The sequence below is a fragment of the Nyctibius grandis genome, chromosome 25, assembly GCF_013368605.1.
Source record: "Nyctibius grandis isolate bNycGra1 chromosome 25, bNycGra1.pri, whole genome shotgun sequence".
Lineage (NCBI taxonomy): Eukaryota > Metazoa > Chordata > Aves > Nyctibiiformes > Nyctibiidae > Nyctibius > Nyctibius grandis.
Genome location: NC_090682.1, coordinates 6,682,962 through 6,704,060, shown reverse-complemented (window position 1 = coordinate 6,704,060; position 21,099 = coordinate 6,682,962). Strand labels below are relative to the sequence as shown.

General features: G+C 52.4%; 1 protein-coding gene across 5 annotated transcripts in view; it reads right to left on the bottom strand.

The window, feature by feature from the left end:
• The window catches only part of SIK3 (SIK family kinase 3), a 69,825-nt gene that overhangs the window by 31,320 nt on the left and 17,406 nt on the right, over positions 1 to 21,099 (bottom strand). For all 5 annotated transcript variants that reach the window (XM_068418427.1, XM_068418422.1, XM_068418425.1 and 2 more), the window contains exon 2: positions 2,081 to 2,197. In XM_068418427.1, the coding sequence (XP_068274528.1) occupies positions 2,081 to 2,122 (42 nt within the window). In that variant the 5' untranslated portion in view covers positions 2,123 to 2,197. The remainder of the gene's footprint in view (positions 1 to 2,080; positions 2,198 to 21,099) is intronic.

Sequence of the window (21,099 nt, the reverse complement as noted above, 5' to 3'; positions counted from 1 at the left end):
TGCTAAAGACAGGCCTCAACTACTGTTTAAATGCTTCGCAGGCAGCGGGCGAGGGCATTCAATCCCACTGAGCACACAAGGAGCAGCAAGGAATGCCTCCTGCCCGTGGACTGGGCAAGGGTGGCTCCGAGGGCTGCGTTGTGACTGCATTACGGTCTGTGACCCGCCTTTGGGCAAGGACACGCTCGGGGTGTTTTCCAAAACTTGATGCTATTTATTTTGCAGGCTTCTCCGCTTTGTCACTGGGAAAACACACGGTGTTTCACTCCCAGCAGTGCCAGGCAGGACAGCTCAATTGCGATACTCCCGCATGTTTAGAAAGGCCTGGAAACAGTTGCCTTGTGTTTTGGCTTCTCTGTTTCAAAGACAAGTGAAAGTTCACCTTTTGACACGAAATTGACCATTATCCCAGAGAAGCTGGGTACCTGGAGCCCAGCCCTGCTTGTTCTTACTGAGAATTAGGACTCAAACACATAGAGCTGGTATTTTAAACACACATGCCTGATCTAGACAAGGGCACTGCTCCAACAGCTGCATCGCTGTTACTCTGGGTGTTAAAACCAGAGGATAACAAAGGTGAACCTCAGTCCTGCTCAGTTGTCACAGGGCATGACACACAGCTCCCGCTTACTGGTGGTACTACATGTCCAGAAAACCCTTAGGTAGATTTTTATTTAAACCTCATTTCTGTTTCCAGACAAACAGAATCTCTCATGTTACAGACCACTCTCATCACAGACACGTTCTCCTTTTTCACTTACACCTTTCAAGTTTTATAAGCTCAAGGAAACATGATTTTCAAACTCAGATTGCTGATGAAAAGCTGTGAAAGGCTCTGAATTCCCAGCTCCACGTTTTAGTAGTTTTCATCAAAAAATAAATGCCACTGAAAGTGGCACCCAGGAAGAATGGCCAGATGAAACAAGCCCCAGAGTTGGTACCCTCTTCTCACCTTAGCAAAGCTGAGCCACAAGTGTCTCCTGTTCAGTATCACATCAAGGGCTTTCGATGGAATAAAACTGGTTGAAAAATGGGTTTTTGGCTCAAAAGCAAAGCTTTAAGGAGTCAGTTTGCTGAGAAGCGTTCCCTAAGTACCTTAAAAGTGCCCCAGTTCTTCAGTGTCCGCTGGAAGTGTCTCACACTTGGTTTGGCCAAGAGCTAAACATTAACCCCTGTCACTTCTGCTCAGTTTTAACCCTTTGGAGTCCAACTAATGACTCATCTAATCAGGCACAGATGAGAAGCAGACTGGGCTTGGACAGACAGGAGTTGGTTCTAGGGAACAGCAGCTTCTCTTGAGGGTTACCACAACTTCTCCCTTAAGTGCTTGAGCCCTTGTATCAGAAAGGCCCAGGGAGGGAGTCTCATCTGTCCGACAGCTTCCAAACCAGCATTTAACACTTCACCAAGGTGTTGGCCTCCTTTGTTCTTCTGCTCCCATCCCTCTGCTGTCTCTTGTCTCTGGCCTGTTGCAGCTTCCTGACTGTTCTATTTGATGGTGCAGTTGGAGGGGCACCACCAAATACGTGTGTAAAAGGCAACACTCACTGATTCTGTCTCTGGTGGTTTTGCTTGCAGACTAAAAATGCCAGACAAGCTGAAGAAGTCTGCAAACACTATTCAAAAGCGGGTCTGCCGCTGGTACTGATCACCTCCCAGGAAAGCACAGAGCAGATCAGCAGGTCCTCAGGGCCCCAGGGCAACGGGGCAGGCGGAGGAGAGCAGGGGAGCCGCATGCTTTCGGTCCTGCTAGGGGATAAGGCCGACTCTGTCCCTTAAATCGAGAGGGGAGCCCGCATCCGGTTTCAACTGGGAAACTGAACAGCACACAATAGCCATAAACAAATGGCAAGAGGCCAGCCCACAGCGGAAGCCTGATCTCCCAGAAAAGAGAAGGATTAGCTACACTTTCCCCCGCCCCGGCTCCTCTAATCAAAGTACTCCAAGACCTTGAAAACATAAAGGACTCGCCCGATATTTCACCTAGGAGAAACAGAGGAATAACCCTAGAGAAAGGACTACCACACAGTGTAAAGCTGTAGTGCAGAGGGATGGAAAACCCACTGCAGCGTGCTCCTACCTGGTATAACCTGATGATATGCGGGTGGCAAAGCATCTTCATGATCTGAACTTCCCTAAATATCTTCTTCAGGTTCTCTTCATCCAGCTGCGTCTTATCAATTATCTTGATAGCAACCTAGCAGAGGGGAAAACAAGAGAGGTTACTGACCCAATCACGTATTAGGAAAAGCATTTTTAAAAACAAGTGCTGCACGTAAGATCTTGCTGTGCTGAACACCGTATGAAAACAGAACTTGTCCCAGCCTCAGAGAGGACAACGTATTCTGTGCCACTGCCACGTTCACTCACCGCTGGAGGACGTGCCCAAACACCAGCCTGGGAGCTGTATCTCCCTCAGTGTACCAGGGCTGACAAATACGAGCAGGGATGGAAATGGGGGGGCTCAGGCTTCTAACAATCGATGTATTTATTTATTTTAAAACAGAAGTGCTCTATAACACTCCACTAACACAGTTTAAACAAGTCGAAGTGCTTCCAGTCAGCTGCTCTCCAGCCTTAAAGACTCCCTCACTTCTCCTCCCTCCACCTTCCCAGCATGCTGCCCCGGCGCTGGCAGCTCCCAGCTCTGTTGGGCACGGAGAGTGAAGCCAGACTCCAAACAGGGAGACACTCCTGTGCTAGAAAGCACCTCCCCTCACGCCCACTGCAAGAAAGCAATTTGTTTCACCCATCAGGCACAGATAACGAGGAAAGGAATCGTTCCTGCAAGGCCTGATTTAGCAGGGGAGAAGAGGCAATTCTCTCAGCCAGCGTGACACGTTCCTGGAGCGAAGGGCTGGGAGAAGAGGCTGCTCTCACTGGCACAGGAGCTTTGCACTGCTGCTTCTGCAGCAGGTTTCAGCCCTCAGTTCGTAAGTACCTTCCTCCCCACCAGGAAACACGAGCAGCTCTAGCGTGCCAGCCTCATTCAAGATTGGTGGGCTGCACTAACGTCCACCAGCAGGTTTTCTCGCTCAGAGATGGCACTCTGGGACAAGACCCGCTTCCCCTAACCTTCTCCTGGCCGCTTTGCTAGACCATAATTTACAACGCCTCTGTCACGGCGGACTGCAGAACCACGCACAGACACGGGGACGGGCACGCACAGCAGCACCGCGGTACAACACGCTGATGGAGCACAACCAGCAAGGGTTGACAGAGGAGCCCAAAGCCCAGTTACACAAACGCTCAGCTCGTACCAGGCCCCAGCACCCGCTAGGGACGGGGACCAGTGCCCCGCACACGGAGGCGCGCCGCGTCCACGGACAGAAGCCACAGCGGCGCACGGTCCGACACGCATGGACTTCTCCAGAGCCAAACCCCAAGTGCAACGCTAAACGGTGCTCTAACAGGCCTGGTGCTGTCTGCAGAAAAGCAAGAAAAAAAGGGATCTTTAAGGGAACAATCTGAAGCACATGAAAATTAAGCTTCATATTTTATGATTAAATCCTTGCCAGGGGAATAACTGCCCTGCATGTGAGCAGAACGCAGCAGGAACCCGACAAGGCACCGAGTACAATGGGCTGTTTCTTTCCCCTGAACCCTTTAACTCGGAGCACAGGACCGATTCCAGACTCCTCAGTCCCTGAGCATGCTCCCTACAGCCAGGACAGAGCTGAAAGGCAGCCAGGTCGGGCACTCGGCACGGGAAGCTGCCAGCAGGAACGGGGTCAGAGCCGAGACACGAGGTGAAACAGCAGAATCAGACCTGGTCCGTGACACTGCCAAGCACTAATGGGCAGTGATTAACGGGGTGATGAGCTCTGCTGTCCCCTTCTCAGCTGGCAGCGCTCTGGGCTGCAGCCCGTCCTCTGCCGAGGAGCAGATCGGCGAGAAGCGTGTGCTTCGTTAGCTACGCTTCTGGTAGCTCTGCACTGCGGAGTTCCAAGGACAACGCTCAGGAGTGGACTGGGGAAGATGAAAGCCAGAGTGGGGTTGGAGAGCACTCACTACATGCTTTTCACCAAGGATTGTCCCTGCAAGAACCAATATACATACACACACACATAAAGCTAAGAGAAGCTTCCTCAAAGAGTGAGGCCAAGGTGTCTGCTGAGAGACACGAGCCATTTTCAGGCACCAATACGTACATGAGAATCCCCAGCTCTGGAGTATTCCCGAGCTCCTTACTCATTTCTCAGCTTAACTATACGACCTGAGCTGACACTCTTGGCCAAGTTCAAGGTTTGTAGAGCATTTCATTCAATATAGCTTGGCCAGTAGGGTCAGACAAAACAGAACTACCCTGTTCTTCTCTGATAACACGGGGCAGGGAGAACCGGGCTGCCAGCTCACCTGCTTGCCTGCCCCACGCTTGTCACCTTGCTACGCTGTGTGCTTTACACGCGGTGCCCTGAAACTCCACACCCACAAGACACACAATACCTGAGGCGGCAGCAGAGGAACACAAACACGAGCCAGAAGATGTCTTCTTGGGAAGGATCTTACTGTGAGTTCGGCCAAACAGGTGGCCCCCGAGCAGACCTAAAGCCATCCTCAAAAGCTCCGAGGAGGAGAGACCTGGTGTTTCTGAAGAGGTTTCTTCAAAACGTTTGCCTTCCATTCAACTGCCTCCAGCAACTGATGTAATATAAACAGCAAAAAAGTGTCCTGGAAAAGCCTGGGGAAACCACCTTGTGCTCCGGTTTCAGGAAATTCAGAGCTTCCTCGCGAACGTGCGAGGGTGGAAGTAGGAAATCCCCTCGGTGCTCGCGGCAGAAGGGAAAGCGCAGGGAATTTCAGGGCTGAGGGGCCCGTTTCACCCGGGCCTTCGCGGAGGGACTCTCTTTGGTTCACTTCAGAGATCTGCTCTTTGATTCGTTTCAGAGGACTCCTTTTTTTCCAGAGGGAAGGAGTGCTTTTCAAGGCTTTCCAGAACAGACCACGTTGGTTTCTCCATTCCTGCACTTCCCAGCTGGCTGATATTCTCCCTCCCTTGAAAGACGATTCAGGATTTCAACAGAGCAAAGACTGGCTGAAGTCCTCTGGTCACACCAGCCAGACTGACTTCACCTCCAACCCGGTCGCAGGGAACTGCTCCCATGGATTCAGCCCTAAGGGCACGCTTCCCTCCTTCGGGAAAGAGCCCCTGCAGCTGCATGCCGCCCTCATCCCCCTCCTGGGCTTCACTCCATCCCCCAGGCTGGCGATGCAGGTCACGCACACAAGCTTGCAGGTGTTGGTCCAGCTCTCCCTGCCAGCAGGAACTTGCTGCTGCCATCACAAAACCATCCCACCCCCACAGAAAGCATCGAGAAAGTACAGGCAAGCAGGTCTCCTGCTCCAAGCGAAGGGAGAACTAATGCTCATGGCACCACGAGAACCAGACCTCTGTGATGTTACTTGTGCAAGAACCACCATTTTCAGGTAGTCTCACGAAACACAAACCCCCCAAAGCCAAACTCAAGTGCGTTCCCTCATGCTTACAAACGGGACACTAGACAGCAGAGAGCGAGAGTAAACGCCATTAAATGAAGCACAAATTCAGCTACAATTGGAAGAAAACCACGATCTAATTTCTTAAACAATGAAATACTATAAAAGAGGGGCCTGAAAAATTAACTATTCTTTTATCACAAGTTAACGAAGCTTACAGGCAGTAGGCTATAAGCCAGCTCTGGAGCACACAAATTACAATTTATATGGACGTCCTGTTTAGCAGCGAAGCGTGGCTCATGTCCGGACCCACTTCCCTGAACCAATCTGCCCTGCCAACAAGGAGGGACACACACTGCTGGGTGCCCAGGCGGAGGGGCGGGAGGAGGATGGGGACAGCGCGGGGGCACGGAGAGGACAGCCACCACGCTCTGAACTGCTCCAGCTTCTTGAGAAGAGAGGGCCAAAAGGTCGGAGCGAACAGGCTGCTCTCCGTGGAAAGAAGCCATCAGTGAACGTGTCCTTTTCTTCTGTGCAGTGAACAAAGGAAAAAGCTAAAGACCCTGTCCTGGGCTAACATCTACTACTTCATCCCACACATTTGCTTAGGTCTAATTATGATTAAACTATAATTAACGTTTCCTGCATGGATATCGTTCCATAAAGAAACCGCCCTTTCCATCTCAGTGCAGTTGTTTCTATAGCAGCACAAGGTGAAGTCAGGCAGAAGCGCCCCTCCTTCGGAACGCAGCCGGGCGATCAGTCTCATCAGTAATAGTTAAAAAAGTGTAATTATGCCACTAAGTGTTCCCATAAGTCAGCAACTGATCTCCTCAATGGATCAAGAGCCAACAGATGGCACCGACAAATTGACTGCATTGAAAAAAAATCAACATGTTTATTTAGGAGAAACATCTCCTAGAATTGTCCCGAGGAGTCCTCTGCTCCACACTCCTCCTGGAAAACCCTCAGCAAGCAGTCGCTGGATGCGTCCTGCTGCCCATGAACGTGCCCGTGTGACCTGGCTGCCATCACTCTGCGAGGGCACACGGCAGAGTACAAGCTGCCCCTGGTACGAGTCTTTGGACTAATAAATGAGTAAGCCTGGAGAAGGCCCATCTAAACGGAGGCAGGAATCTGAATTCCTTCTACAACTGCAAGTGACGTCAGCGAAGGAGCCCTCTCCTTTCCATCCACCAGAGCTAGAGTTTTACTGGGCTGACACCACAAGCTGTCAGAGGGACGGCCCGAGAAGAACTCTTCCCAGCTGCTCCTGCCTGCCAGAGACACGTGGGGAGCTCGGGAACACGGCCCGTTTGGATTAGGCAGCTGCTGGAGGGGTAAGAACCACTGTAGTAAGCAGACACCAAAGCTGCACAGGACCGTCAGGAGAACTCCGGGAGCAGAGAGCGGAATTAAGATCGGGTGTGACCAAAAAGGAAAACCTGACACCAGCAGCAGATGCAAACTGCCAAGCGTGGCAGTGGAGATGGCACACCTCAGGACACCTCCAGGGTACGGGCATGGCTGGAAGTTAAATCAGCATCCTCTGTACCTCTGCTCTTCACTGCAAGGGGGGTGGTGAGCCCCGAGCTGCTGCAACGCACCCACCGAGGGGCTGAAGCTCGGCTGTTCGCTCTCTCGGGCTGACCTGCACCACACTGCACACGCCGGTGCCCTCCCGTACCCCACGCCGCAGGTCAGGCATCATCACTGCCTTCTCCCCCACAGAGTGTCTAGTCAGAAGAGCTCTGCAGACCCGATAAGCAAGTACACACAGAGGATGATATGCATATTGGCTACATGCAGAGGCACGTAACCAGCATATGGACGCACGGCTGCGATGAAAACAGACCGTGAACTCCAGGCTGCTGGAGGTCGTGTCCCTGTTCAGGAGCTCAGGCTGACAGACGTCGCTCCACAGCAACCGGGCGGTCGGACGGCAGGGGCACACACGTGGCAGGCAAGCTGGCATCACAAGTCTGCTCGTGCGCTCAGGGTCACTACAAGTGATCTCTCCAGATGCAAACAGGCAGTTTGTACAGTTTTTAGTCATAACAAAGTGCTTGATGAAAGAGACGCGCTCTGACATTCAGGATACCCAGACAATAGCTTGTTACTGAACCAGCAAGACTTCCCTTGACCACCTCATGGGCAAAACAGAGGCATCTCCTCCTCGGAATTAACCAACTAGCAGGCTCCACCTACCTAAAAGTGATGCAGCAGATAAAACTAGGCCATTCTGCAGCAAAATCGGTGGCTTCTGGAGGTGGCACAAACACAAATATTGGCAGCGACTGAAAGCAGGAAACTGTGGACCAAGCTGCGTACAGAAGAGCTGCATTTGCTCAGGAAGGAAGTTCTCACCTTGTCCACATCCCTCTGCACAATCAATGCAGCGACTTGTGCCTTGCACAAGGTGAAGAAAATACTGATGGCCTTCTGAGGAAAGTCAATACGCCCAAATCCTCTTGGCCTGCTGCAATATTAATACCCCGCTTGTGTGAAGGCTGTACTCTGCCTTGACCTTTCCCTGTCCCCAGGGGAACAGAACCAAGATTTCCATGACAGAAGCACAAAAACCACATTCACCTCCACAGCTCCACATACCAGCTGAACCCAGGTAGGAAACAAGAGTGAAGGGAACTCCGAATCTCTGGCTGCTGAACACGCTAATATCAACTGCATCACAGGCCTGCTGAGCAGCACCAAGGGCATTACGACTGCAGGGCAAGGCAAGGGGGAATGTAGCTGGAGACACCAAGCAGATAAACAAACCATCACAGCGCGCCAAGAACCTCCTTTGGCAAATCGGAGGTGCTGCAAAAGTGCGAGTTCCTCGGCTCGCAGCAGGGACACGCCACGTAGCGTCACCTCAGGCTGCAGACAGCAGAGCGGGGAAGAGACGGCACAGAGGGGCAGGCTGCAGCGCTTGGCACAGAACCGCACCAGCCAGCTGCTGCTGGTTTGCTGCAGGGAGCTTGTCTAGGTTGTACATAACACCACAAAACCTGATGGCTGCTCAGTGCCTTGCCTGGCCTTCAGGCTGCCCCAGCTTCACCAGAGGACCGAACGGCAACCCAGGAGGTCAGCCACCCACAGCTGAAGCACAGGAACCCTTCAAGCTACACCACGTCCACCTCCAGTCTTCATCCTTCTTAGGGGCAAGACTTGCAGAACCTTTTCCAAGCCCTGCTCAGACACTGTATGTCTTGATCCCAGCCTCTACTGCCTTTTCCTCCTCAGCTACACCGGACTGGCCCAAAGGCAGAGCAAGCCTCAGCAGACTAGAGCCCAGCTAGCCACACCCAACCAGTCCAAAGAAAAGCAAGTATGGTAGAGCCACACAGCTCTGGTCTCTCCTGAATCCCACCAGGCTGACATTGTGCCATGTTTACATTACAACTGACCTCTCCATCTTTGCATGTAGTGCTCTGTTACAGGAGGAGAAAACCCTCCAGCTCCTCGGCTTCAGCTGACATTCCTGCCAGTAATTGCTTTTTAGTTCAGAAGCCTTATAAAATTACTGTAATGGCTAACAGATGCAAGCTGAGGAGCTTCACAGGAGTCAGAAGCATGAATTAGAGGTGGTATGGAAAATTCTTTCTTTCTCCTCGTCGAGGAAAACCAACATACGACACCCACAAATGCCAGCTTATAGCGATGGCCCGTGCTACTGCAGCGAAATACGTCCACATGTCCATCCAGATAGCACGCACAAAACCTGAATGCCTCGTTATGTGACTTAATTGAACTCCTCCATACCTCGACTATACATGCAGAATACCTAAGAACCGGTATTGACAGTTAGCTCAAGCCTAAGGGAAAAAGCTCAGGTGAATACCAAGTGAAGGCCCCTCTCCCCTCTTCCGTCAGACCCCCTGCACCAGCTCTTCCTTGGCTTCTCCACATCTTGTTTCCACCTCAGGATCTTTGACCTAACAAGAGACTTTGAACGGCCAAGACTGAGCCCTCCCAAACCAGTGCACGCTCTAACCAGTTCACAAAGCCGAGGCTGCAAATTGGGCCACTCTCCGGTCAAACCTAACGTGAGCTGCAGGTGCAGAACACTCCACAGAGGCATTTCATGGGAAAGGAGCTTTTGCTTGTCACGTTGGCAGTGGCCCCGTGTGAATTACGGGGGGATCTACCGAGGCAGCCAAGTCCTGTGTGGGTTTGCTGGAGGGAAAGGAAGGAGACTTCAGCAGCGAGCACTGCTGCGGCTCAGCCGTACGAGCTGCCGACAGTCTGCAGCGCTACCTCCACAGGTTCCACGCAAATTAAGAGCAATCTTGGCACTTACTACACAAAGACTGCACTTGCTAATTAGAACCAGTTTTCGAATGAGCTTAGACTAGCGCCGAACCTCATGGAGGTGCATTTAAACCCATGTAAACCGGTTAACTAGTCAAATGCGGTGTGAAAAAGCAGATCCAGGTCACGTAAGCCCATCAGTGAAGCTTTATTGACACATATGACACCGAAGAAAGGGCATCCTGCAAGAGCAGAAGGGCAAACTCTTCAGCTGCAACCCATTTACTGTTGCTTTGCCCAGAACCAAGCGACAGCCAAAGCAGCAGGCACCCAACTGATACACACAGCTCACTTCAGCGGCCAGAGCCCAGCCCCGCTTGCAGGATCCCCTGCACTCCGCCGAGCTGCTTCTTACGCTGCCAGCGCTCTTGCCGGCAGCAGCAGAGCTGGAGGAAATCATACGAGCCTGCTACTCGCTGGCGCTGCGTTAGAGCACCGCTAGGCTCTCGCACCGAGTTGCTTAGCAGCACAGTTTTGGAAATGTACTCGCATGCAGGAAGAAATCTGTCACAGCAGGCTCCGCACCAGGAATCTGTACGGCAGCAGCCGCGGCTCCGCCTGCCGCGGAACCGAGCCGGACTCGCTGCGACGCAGAGACCTCGCGGGTTGTTAAAAAGCAAAAGCTCAGCAGGGAAGGAAGTTAGGAGATGGCATGTGTGAAGTGTTAAGCGACGTGATGTACTTTTGGTTTTGAGTATTTTTAAGCAATACTATAGTGCAAAGATCCCTACTCGGACCCAGAGGTCTCCGATGAGAAGATGGAATACCTGAACGCTGCTCACGTCAAACACATACGGAGCAGCCAGCACTGGGGCACTGCAACAGGTCTCAACTCAGGAGCAGGTGGCTATTTTTTAACGAAAGCAACATGCTCGCAGCAGGAGCAGCTCTGGTTTTGCTCGTCACTCTCCCATACACCACAAGAAATCCTATTGCCAGCGCGATCCGTAAGCTGCAATCAGGAAAAGGTCGCGGTGCTGTACCAGGATGTGCAGCAGAGCCCCAGGGAGACTTTGCACCAGCTTTCCCTTTATTTCCTGAAGCTCCTTAAGGGTTAAAGCAGAGGACTTCTGGAAGATATTAAGCACCGATGTCTTGGCTTCCCTTCTGCAACAGCAACAACCTCCGGAGGAATCTGTCATCCCGTATAACAATCCCTTTCACTCACCCTCAGCGCCCGCTCCCTCTGCCTCGCCGCAGCCCAGGCAGCGGCGGCTCCGTGCTGGGCGATTACACCGAGCGATGCCCACATTCCAGGGAGGAGGCCAGGTCCTGCAGCAGCGCCAGCATGCACAGGATTTTAATATGGAGTTACTTTATGTGGAGTCATTCAGAAGCATAGTAGCTCCTGGTTAGAACAGAAGGCTGTAGGAACATCAAATATCACACTGGGATCACAACAGTATCAGTGAAAATCTACAGCAACAGGTAAGATGGAACAGATCGCTCTTCCACTTCAAGTCCATTGGGGAACATGGTCTCCTGGGCTCAGACAGACCCGCGCAGGTATTTTCCTAAGCCTGTAAGCGCTAGCTTTCCTCTATACCGACATGAATCTACTCGGATATTCAAAATAAACCAAAAGCAACAGCCCACGCTACAACACACGCTTGCAGGAAAGGGAGTTACCCCGGGACACTGCTCCAGCTCCATGTCTGCCCAACAGCAAACACTCGTACCCAGGGTACCCCCAGTGAATCCCGAGCCCTTCGCGAGGCCCGCAGCCACCTCTGCTCCCCACGATGCCAGCGAGAACGCCGAACGCTCCACACTGAGGAGCCAGTACCTAGCAATCACCAGCTGTGGGATCTGGGCAGGAAGGGAGCAAGGTTTTGACAGGAAAGCGAAGGATAAAGCAGAACGCCAGATCTAGATGCTGTCTTCAGAAATTTTTAGACCCTGCATTTCCAGCGCAGCCTTCCTCCAGGTGCCACGATTAGCTGGCAGTTTCTATGGGAACAAACAAGCAGCAGCCCCACCACGAGATGTCTCGGAAGCGGCACTTATGGCTTCGCATGACACACACCATCCCCTCAGCACACCTAGAGACGGGGGCTCCAGGCTCCTCCGCGGGATCGCGTCTGAGAGGCCGAGGGCAGCGTACGTGTGCATTTCTGGTGAGTATTCACCGCTTCGCAAGGCCGTACTAGTCGTCAGGATTAATGTATTCTCAGGGGCAGCCGACTCATTCGACATCTGCTTTATCTGGGCACCGTCTCCCACCCGTACGAAGGTTCGCCCTGGGAGCGGTCCCCTGCTTTGTGCCAGACGCAGGCAGCGGTGGGGTGCTAGTGCCACAGGAGAACCAGCTCAGAGGAGATGCCCACCTCTGGGAAAGGTACAGCGACCTGAGGAGGAAAAGCACCGCAAAGCCTGAGCGTTCTCAGACCTCTCCATCGATAACATGTTTACTACGTGCCTGCAAAACCTAGTAACTTCAGTCTGCGGTTGGCTCCCAAAAGAATAGACACGATCAAACCAGTGCAACACAAATGTTTAGCCCTAACACGTCCGAATTTTCATTGCACTCGCAAGAAGATAGGAGAAAGCACTTTTCTTCTCAAAACCATTGCCTCTACTTACTATCTCCACTCCTTCAGTTAATTAAAAATCCCTCAATTAGTTGATGTAGGGAGGGTTAACGTTACTGTCGGGAAGATCTGCTCCACGCGCCCCTGGGCCTGAAAACAACCGTGGCTGCCTCCATCCCCCTGATGACACAAAAGAACACTTCAGACTCAAAGGCTCCAGAGCATCACCACCCCTCACTCCAGAACTGTTCTGAAATGAAGTGGAAATTTTGAGGAAGCGAAGCCAAAAGTGAAACTGGAAGGAATGTGGCCTTCAGCACATTAACCCTCGACAACCAAGATAAACAGCTCCAAGCACTGGTACCCCCTTCCTAGCCCTACTCTTGGACGGCTTTGCAGGAGCAAACCAAATCGTGCCAGCGTTAGTGCCACAAATTCCAGGCAATCAGCCTCCCCCGTGCCCTCGCCCCGTCTATTTCTCACTGTTTGCGCCAACTCAGAAAGACACTTACTAGATGTATTAAAACTAGTGACCCGAAAACCTCGATCCAGTCACAGCAGCATCGCTGCTGGAAAGGGAGCAGGCAGCTGCCCGCAGACCAGCACAGCCAGGGAACGGCCTGGCCGGGGTCTCACGCCACCGTTACTATCAGTGACCCTGCGAGGGACATTCACGGGGACACCGCTGAAAACGAGAACCTCTACGGGCGCAACAGGAACGGCAAAGGTGGAGCTCAGCTTGTCTGACGTTTGCAGCCTAGTGATCTTCCCCAGACTCCTCCCAGCTCCCTGGCAGCTGGAAGCACCACTGGCTGCCTCCACCCTTCTGCTTTCAGCAGAGTTTATCAAGTCCAAAGGAAGATGCAAGCTTGGAAGCTTACGTTCAATCATAAAGCTCAGCTTAGAAGAAACCCATGTTCTGCAGTGGTATTTCCACCAAAGGGTGAGGGGGGAATACCTAAGTCAAGTCAGAAGTTTCCTGACTCTTAACAAGTGAGAAGCTCAAAGCTCACTGAGGACAAAAACACCCTCGCAGTTATTTCCACTAAGTCACCAGCGATGTCACAACACAGCACCTGCCTCTTGTAGCTTTTGGAAGCTTGCTCCTCCCCCTCACAAACACAAGCAAAAAGTTTAGTTTAAAATGTGAATTTGTTTCATACCAAAGCAAGCTTCACAGGAGATCCTTCCGCAGCAGGAACTGCACCGACTAACTTTTAAAGAATCACCTTTCCCTTCGGCGTAGAACTGAATTACAGCAGTAGAGAAGCCTACAAGCCACTTCCAACAACAGTATCTGATTTCCCTTATCAGCAGAACTGACTGAAACCCACAGATAACACACTCAGGAGCTGAAAACCTACTTCAAAGCCAAAACACGCTCCAGCAGGGGCCTCTCAGGGATGCACGGTGCAGCATGGTCCGAGCAAAAGGGCACCCAGACGACCAACCGCTGTGCAGCGAGAAACGGCTGCGGAAGCCACCCCAGGAGCCCGGCTCACGCGTGGGCTGGCGTGCTTCCACCCGTGCCAGGCGCTCCTTGCTACACCACGGCAGAGCAAAGAGCCTTGGGGATGAAGGGCACTGCTGCAGATCTCCCGTCCTGCACGAGAGTCCCGTACGAGAGTACGCTCTCGTAAGAGAACCAAAGCGTCACAGCAGCCGGGCAATCAGATCCCATGCTCGTGATTCACCCTCCTGTGCAAGCTGAAGCACCACACAGCTCCTCCGAGGAGTTCATCCAGGTAAGGACAGGACAATTCCAGACCTTCACCCTGGACACCCGACCAACCCACCGCTTCCCAGATACCACACGCAGCCGTTAACCCCAGGCTGGTGACAGCACGGGGCAGCGGGCCATAAACCACAAAGAGCACGGGGTGTCACGGGCTTATCGCTGCCGCTCCATCTATGCAAGTCAAAGCCCGTCCTCTCTTCCACCACGCCAGCGGCTTCGGCTGGCAGAGCGGCAGGCTGGCAGAGCGGCAGGCTGGCAGAGCGGCAGGCTGGCAGAGCGCCGAGGGTGCTGCCCTCAGCACCAGCAAACAGCCAGCGCTGCACCCCGGCTCTAAAGCTTAGAGCGAGGGACAAGGGAGTATTTTTGGAGCACAGAGACGCTGCTATTTCGAAAGCAGACTCGTACCAAAGTTCTAATCGTGGCTGCTGCTTTGCCACCCTAAATCCTGTTCTGAGGGAGTAAGACAGCAGCCAACACGTGAGCGTGGGCATTGCACAACTGGGCTTCCACACGCGCTTGGTGTGAAGAATAATGTTCTCGGGAGATTTAACTTCTAGGGAATGTTTAAATACTGAAGAGTAAACACTGAGTCAGAGACGTGCACTAAATACAGGTAAATGCAGCGGGGGCACGGGGAAGCGAAGCCGCAGCCTGGAATTCACTCAATGCCTCTCCTTATGCATGGGAAATGCAGGGCCCGGCGAGGACAAAGCCTCTTTTATACGTGCAGAACTGCAAGACAACAAAACCCAAGCAAACAAAGCCCCTCCACAGACCCGTTTGGGGGCTTAAAACAAGTCTGCGCTACGCAGCTCCACGCGTCCGAGCTGTCAGCATTGGAGCTCGTCCTTACGTACGAAGCACAACGGTCAGTGAGTACCTGCAACTCACGGAGTCATCGAGCAGAGCAGCAACCCAGAAGGTGGGTCTGTGATCACCGCAGCTGTCTGGGGAACTCCTGTGCATCTTTGGGGAGGTGCCTGCACAGTAAACACTGCGCCCTTCCACACGTCAACTTCGACTATCTAAATATACGGTGCTTTTCCCATTTCACTCTGTTTCCTCTTCCTTACAGCAGCCAGGTCAGGGGTAACTGCACCAGGAAACCGACAACACTTTGTGATTTTTGTTTCAGTAGACTGAAAATATTTCCTTTCACCAGAACAAACCTAGGCAGCTATTGAATGTTTTTCTTATCCCACATCTCATAGCACAGCAAGATGCACGTAAAACCAAAACAACTACATATTAAGGTAATTCTCCAGTCCAAACAAAACACAGGGGTGTTTATTTTCTACCAATCCCTGCTGGCCATGCACCACATGGATCAGAGGCATTTTCTGTTACCCAAGTACCCTTCCTGAAGGGCCCCACCAGAAATAACGCTGTTTGACACCGTCCAGTGCTAACCAGAAGCGCCAAGCCTCCCTCTGCACAGCACATCCCAGCACGTGAGGGCACCTGCTAACACCTTACCCAGCTGAGCTCTTTCAACCCAAGCCCAGCGAGCCGTGACAACAGCAGAAGGCCCGGCTGGAAGCTCGGACCATCTCTGGAGCTTCCCAAAGCCAGACCAAGCGGGTGGCTCAGCACAGCCCCAAGGGAGGGCTTTCCCCACCAGCTCACAGGCTGGCTACGGGGGGCTGCCCAGAGGCAGTGCCTGCACGCCCTGCCCTCGCTTCAGTCCGGACAAAGCTCCAGCCCCGCTCGGCCAAGGCATTTGTGCCTCTTCAGAGGGGAAAGGGACCACAGATAGTTCTCTGCAAACTTGGCACACCATGTGGGAACCGATACAGCCAGGGTGGGCAAGCTGGAGCCAGGAGAACGGTTTTGGCTCCTGAACTAGAAGCCTGAAAAATTGGAAGTGGCACTCCATTTGTTTAAATTACCTTCTGAAACCATGCTCCATATGTGGGAATAAAAAGTCACTCTGGCAGCCCTAAACACAACCAGGAGTAAATTGTTCCAAGATGCACATCTGCATTTACCCCAGATTAGACAGACAGGCTGCCAAGGCAGGATCTGATTTTCCTTAGAGGACTTTTTTTTTAAAGGCCTCTTAACTGAAATGGCAGCACAGAGAGGTACTATACGTGGAGCAGGAACCATCACCCGACCTCGTTCAAGTGAAGGTCTGTCTGTCCTGCTGCCTTGCGCGAGCAGAGGCCGCCGAGCAGAGCACGGCCTCTCTGCCCCTCTCACAAAGCACTCACGTAGCCCACGTCACCCCAGAATCCACGAGAAAAAGAAACTCTCTCCCGTAGCAGCAGGCAGAAAGAGCAGTCTCAGGAACTGAGCTTCAAGTTTACACATCATGTGAGGCTGTCGATTGAGGCTGGAGGTGAGCTACATGGGTTCTGGGACTGGGACAGGACTGGGTAACAGTACTGCAACAACAAGGAGCAATGATCTTCTGTTTTGCACACTGGAAAGGACCAACGTGCAGCATCACTCCCAGTTAGTTTGGTGAGAGCCATGTAAACGGCAGAACAAACACCTCCCGCAGCTGGGAACGTCACAGACGGTTTGGGGCAGCCTCCGTGGCTACGGCTCAGCCAGCGACCTTCCAGGGGAGAAAGCTCTCCTACACAGGCCAGTTCTGCCCAGTTCTTTACTCATCACTATCACTTCCAAAGCAGTTTTTTCGTATTCCCGCACAGCCATAAAACACAACAAAACTAGGAGTACAGATGCAAGATTTGAAGTGATTCTTTCTCATCGCAAGGACTACCAGAGCCCTGGCTTGAGGGCAAGATCCCCGCTCCAGAACAAGCCCACCCCACCCATCCCAGAAGCCGTGCCAGCGCACTGGCAGCTCTTCCCACACTACCTATCCCTGGAGCTCCAACGCTCTCAGTGCTCGTCCCCCCGCGCCGTACAGTCAGGGGGATTGTAGCGAGGAGCTCCTACTGTACGGCTATCGAGTGACACGGGCAGTAAAACAAGCCGCTCGCCTTCTAAACCTGGAACATCACAAGACCAGGACAGAAATGTCAAGAGCAGCAGCGCCCGCTGAACAGCCGCAGGCTCACTGGCTGCTTGCTGCCGGACATCAGGGCACGGGCACCAAAGCAGTGCCTTTGCAGCAGAGCACGCACAGCACCCGGCTCGCTTCATGCTTCCTACCAACATTTTCCCCAAATATTGACCACTTGGCCTCAGGTAGCACATTTGCAAGTCAGCTGTGTCCTTCCACTCCTCAGCATTTTTAATTTAACATGCTCTAAAAGTGCAAGATGCCCGGAACAGCCGTAAGGCCAGCGAAAAGGGTGATAGTAAAGGGAAAATAAAAGAAATCCAGAGCTGCATGAAGGTTCCACAATACAAACTCTTTCCACGCGGCTACAGAGCCGTCCGTAAGTGCCATGCAGCTCTCCGCTGAGCACACGCTGAACCAATTACACAGGAGCCTCAGCAGACCCACACAACCTCAGGAGCTATCACATTATAGACCCTTATGTAAGGCACCGTGACGTAAATACAGCCTCCCTTGACACGCGGAGGGTGCAGGATGAGCGAGCCTGCAGGAATTTCAGATCACATTTCCCATCCCCCCTCTTCATTCATTGGTATCACTTGTGATGACCTTGCTCTCCAGGGACATACATTACCAGAGGCAGAGAAATGAGATTTTCTATTAACTTCAACTATACCAGCAAGGAAATAAAGGCACCGTCTCACAAGGCCGGTTATTATTTTTTCCTCTCTTTAAATGCAGATGGAAAAAAAGCTTATTTACCAAGTGCAAGACTGGTAACACTAACCATCATCACTGCCCTCAACACTAGAAACCAGATAACCCCGAGTTTGCATTTCAGCTGCAATACCTCTTCTGGGGAAGAGAGAGAACATCCTGAGAAACATCCAGGCTAGGGAAGAAGCCTCCAAGGCAACATGCCATTCCTCCCGCCACCCCCAGACCTCCCCCTCCACCCCCCACCTCCACAAATCCCTACAAATTTATTTCCATGCGGACTGGTTCATCTCTTATCCTCTAGACATGTCCAAGTAAATTTAAAACCACGCATAAAACCCTAACCAGCTCAGATCAAAACACAGAGCTAAAATAGACCTTGGGCTTAGCTCAGTTGAGCCCCAGCACCACTCAGCCCCGCAGCAGGACGATGTCAGGCACTGGAAGGAAGAGAAGCACACCGTGCATGCCTAAATATTGCTTTTTTTACCTTGTTTCAGCCTATGCAACAGGAACACCCAGGCCAGGAAGCCAGGCTGCTCTCAGCAGCCTCCTTCGTGCCCGCTCGCATCAGACACGCAGAGTCTTGTTTCTGCCCGGGCCAAGGGGTGTGGGGGGTGCTGCCCCTGCAGCCGCACCATGTGCCACCATCTTGCCAGGAAAACCTCCTTCAACACAGGCATTTTTCCTGAGCGCCTGCCTCGTGGATGGAAGAGCACGCAAAGCTTCGGGGTGTTTCAAAGCGCCACAGTCAGCAGAAATACAACTTGCCCTTCAGCACCAAGTCAAAACCGCTTTCTTTTCTTTGAAAGGCCCAACATTTAGAAACGTCACTTTCGAGGGTTACTTGCACTCTGAAAAAAGCTAAGAGTATGTAAAGTGACATCTACTTTCCTTACCAAAAATCATTGTCTCCACCAAGGGCAAAGCAACTCAGAAGCAGCCGTGAAAAACTCAAGAAGGCTCTTCCCAAGGAGAATCACCCAACCCTACTGCTACCACGTGGAAGCGCAGGCAGGCAGAGCACAGCCAGCCATCCACTGCGCTTCTAGCTCGGAGCACGTAAAGCAGACCCATTAGCATAAGCCAACCACTTGCAAATGAGTGAGCAGAAACACCTACGCCGCTGTCCTGCGTGCAAGGCGCCTTACAGCGCTCCCTGAGAGCGGCAGAAAGCCTCCGACTTTCCCCTGCGACCGGCGAGGAGAAAGCCAAGCCTCACCGAACGGCACCTCGACCAAAGGGCTTTCCCTGCTCGCCAGGTACAATTCTGCTGGAGTTGGGGCAGCAAAGAGCGTCGAGCGGAGCTGGCACAGCCACAGGGATTTGTGTGGTGCAGGGGAACTTTGTCTCTCCAGAACCGAGATTCAGTCGCATTAGCCTGACTTTCTATGATCCAGGTACAAAATAAAAATGAGTTTCTACTCTAGCACATACCAAAAATTCCTTAAATGCAGCAGCTGCCTCAGGGAAAACAAGAACTTTTCCCTGGTTATGGAATGCAGTAGAGTCTTAGTGCATAAATAACAGTGACATCTGAGACAGATCTAACGGGCTAGGGCCAGTGTGTGCACCTTGTAAAGAAACCACAAGGCTGCTGGGGAGCAAGTCACCCCCACCAGCAGGGCTCTACAAAAACGTGGTTCTTACGAGCTACAGCTTCCACTCGTTGCACATCACATTCCTCTTCTCATACCCAGACACAACCACCAGGCTCAGAGGTCAAGCTGCAAAACCTGACTACAAAGTAATTAGCTGCATCACCATATCACACAAACGGCCTGTGAATCCCGGGGAGCTGCAAAAGACAGACCTATCATTCCAGCAGGATTAACAACCTGGAAATACTTAAAATAAAATCACATTAAGAAGAGTTAAAGATTAAATAATACAGTTTCACACCCTAAGGCAGGTGAGTACAGCTTCAGGGTGAGCTCTCGGGGGCAATGGAGCCAAACAGCGTTCAACCGCTCCAGCCACGGCAGCGACCAGAGCCAGGGGACAGCGGTATTAAATGTCGTCAGGACAGCAGAACACGAGCCGTGCTCGTCACCGCGCACAACACCCGCTGCAGGCTGGCAAGTGCCCCGCTACCGACGGGCACGGAACATTTCAACGCTGCCAAGCTGACGGAGCAAAATGAACGGCAGCACAGCACCTCTACGGTGACGCTCAAACACCACAGCTTCCACTCGGAGCCTCTCTGGCCGTGCTCTCCTCTCCTTCCCCCGCCCACGTTCATCTCGCTGCACTTGAGACGCCTTGCTTTCGTCTGAGGGGACGCTGGCTAGCGGAGGGTAAACAGTTCTGCTTAGTCCTCTGGGGAAAAAGAAAGAAAAAAGCCTTCCAACGTCACGGCAATGGAATGCGAGAGAACTCTGTGCACTTGGTAGGGGGAGAAGGACAGCCTTCCACTCCGGCCTGCTTGTACTCTGCACCCAGCTACGGACACCACGAACGGAGCCTTCAACAACGCATCCCTTCTGCTCTGAGGGTCTGAAGAAATATTCTGGTTCATAGAGTTATGTTAATCAATGAATCATTTGATAGCACTGTACAGTCATCCCAATGCCATGGAAAATGTAGGGATTAAACTGTTCAATCTACGCATCCAGCCTGAAAGGTTAGAGCACCACTGCTTCAAAAAGCATTACTCATCCCTGCCTCAGCGGCACAGCACTGCAGAGGTGTGGGGAGAGGAGGATAACAGCATCAATAACTTATCAGCTGCGGCATAAAACCGCCAGGTAAGAGTCACAAAAAGCACAAAGCAAGACCTAAACCGCCTCGAATGTAAAAGTCTCTGTGCAGCAGGGCCACCTCCTAGTCACTGAACCTCGAAGCGGGTGACAGCTGAGGCAGGTTTCCAGCTCTACCCCACTCTGACTGTATCCAGAGACACGCATACCATGGTGGTACTCGCCCAGGGACAGGCAGCGAGTGCACCCCGACGGGAGGTAAGCTGGAATCTCTCCCACACCACACACCCTCCCAAAACCCCTCCTCGACGGCAGTCAGGTCTGTTGACAAGTAATGCAAGAAAGAGCATACGGAGAGATCCAGAGATATTCTGATGCATTACTGAGTGCCAGCAGACGTAGTGCTGGAATTGGCCTCTAGCCCAGTCACAGAATTTGTTTCTGAAAAGTCTTTGAGCCAACAGATCTGGTTATATGAAGCCCCGACCCTTCCTCTTCCACATGAGCTGACAGTCTTCTCGATGGGTGACTGCTGGTTGCTAGTAAAACATTCACCCTCCACAGACGAGGATGATGCATCTAATCAAAACAACTTCCCTGGCCAACAGTCTGCTGGGGGCCTCGCCAAAGCTGCCACTGCCAGCTAATGCCCAACCACGGCGTATCTGCCCAAGATCAGCGTCTCCA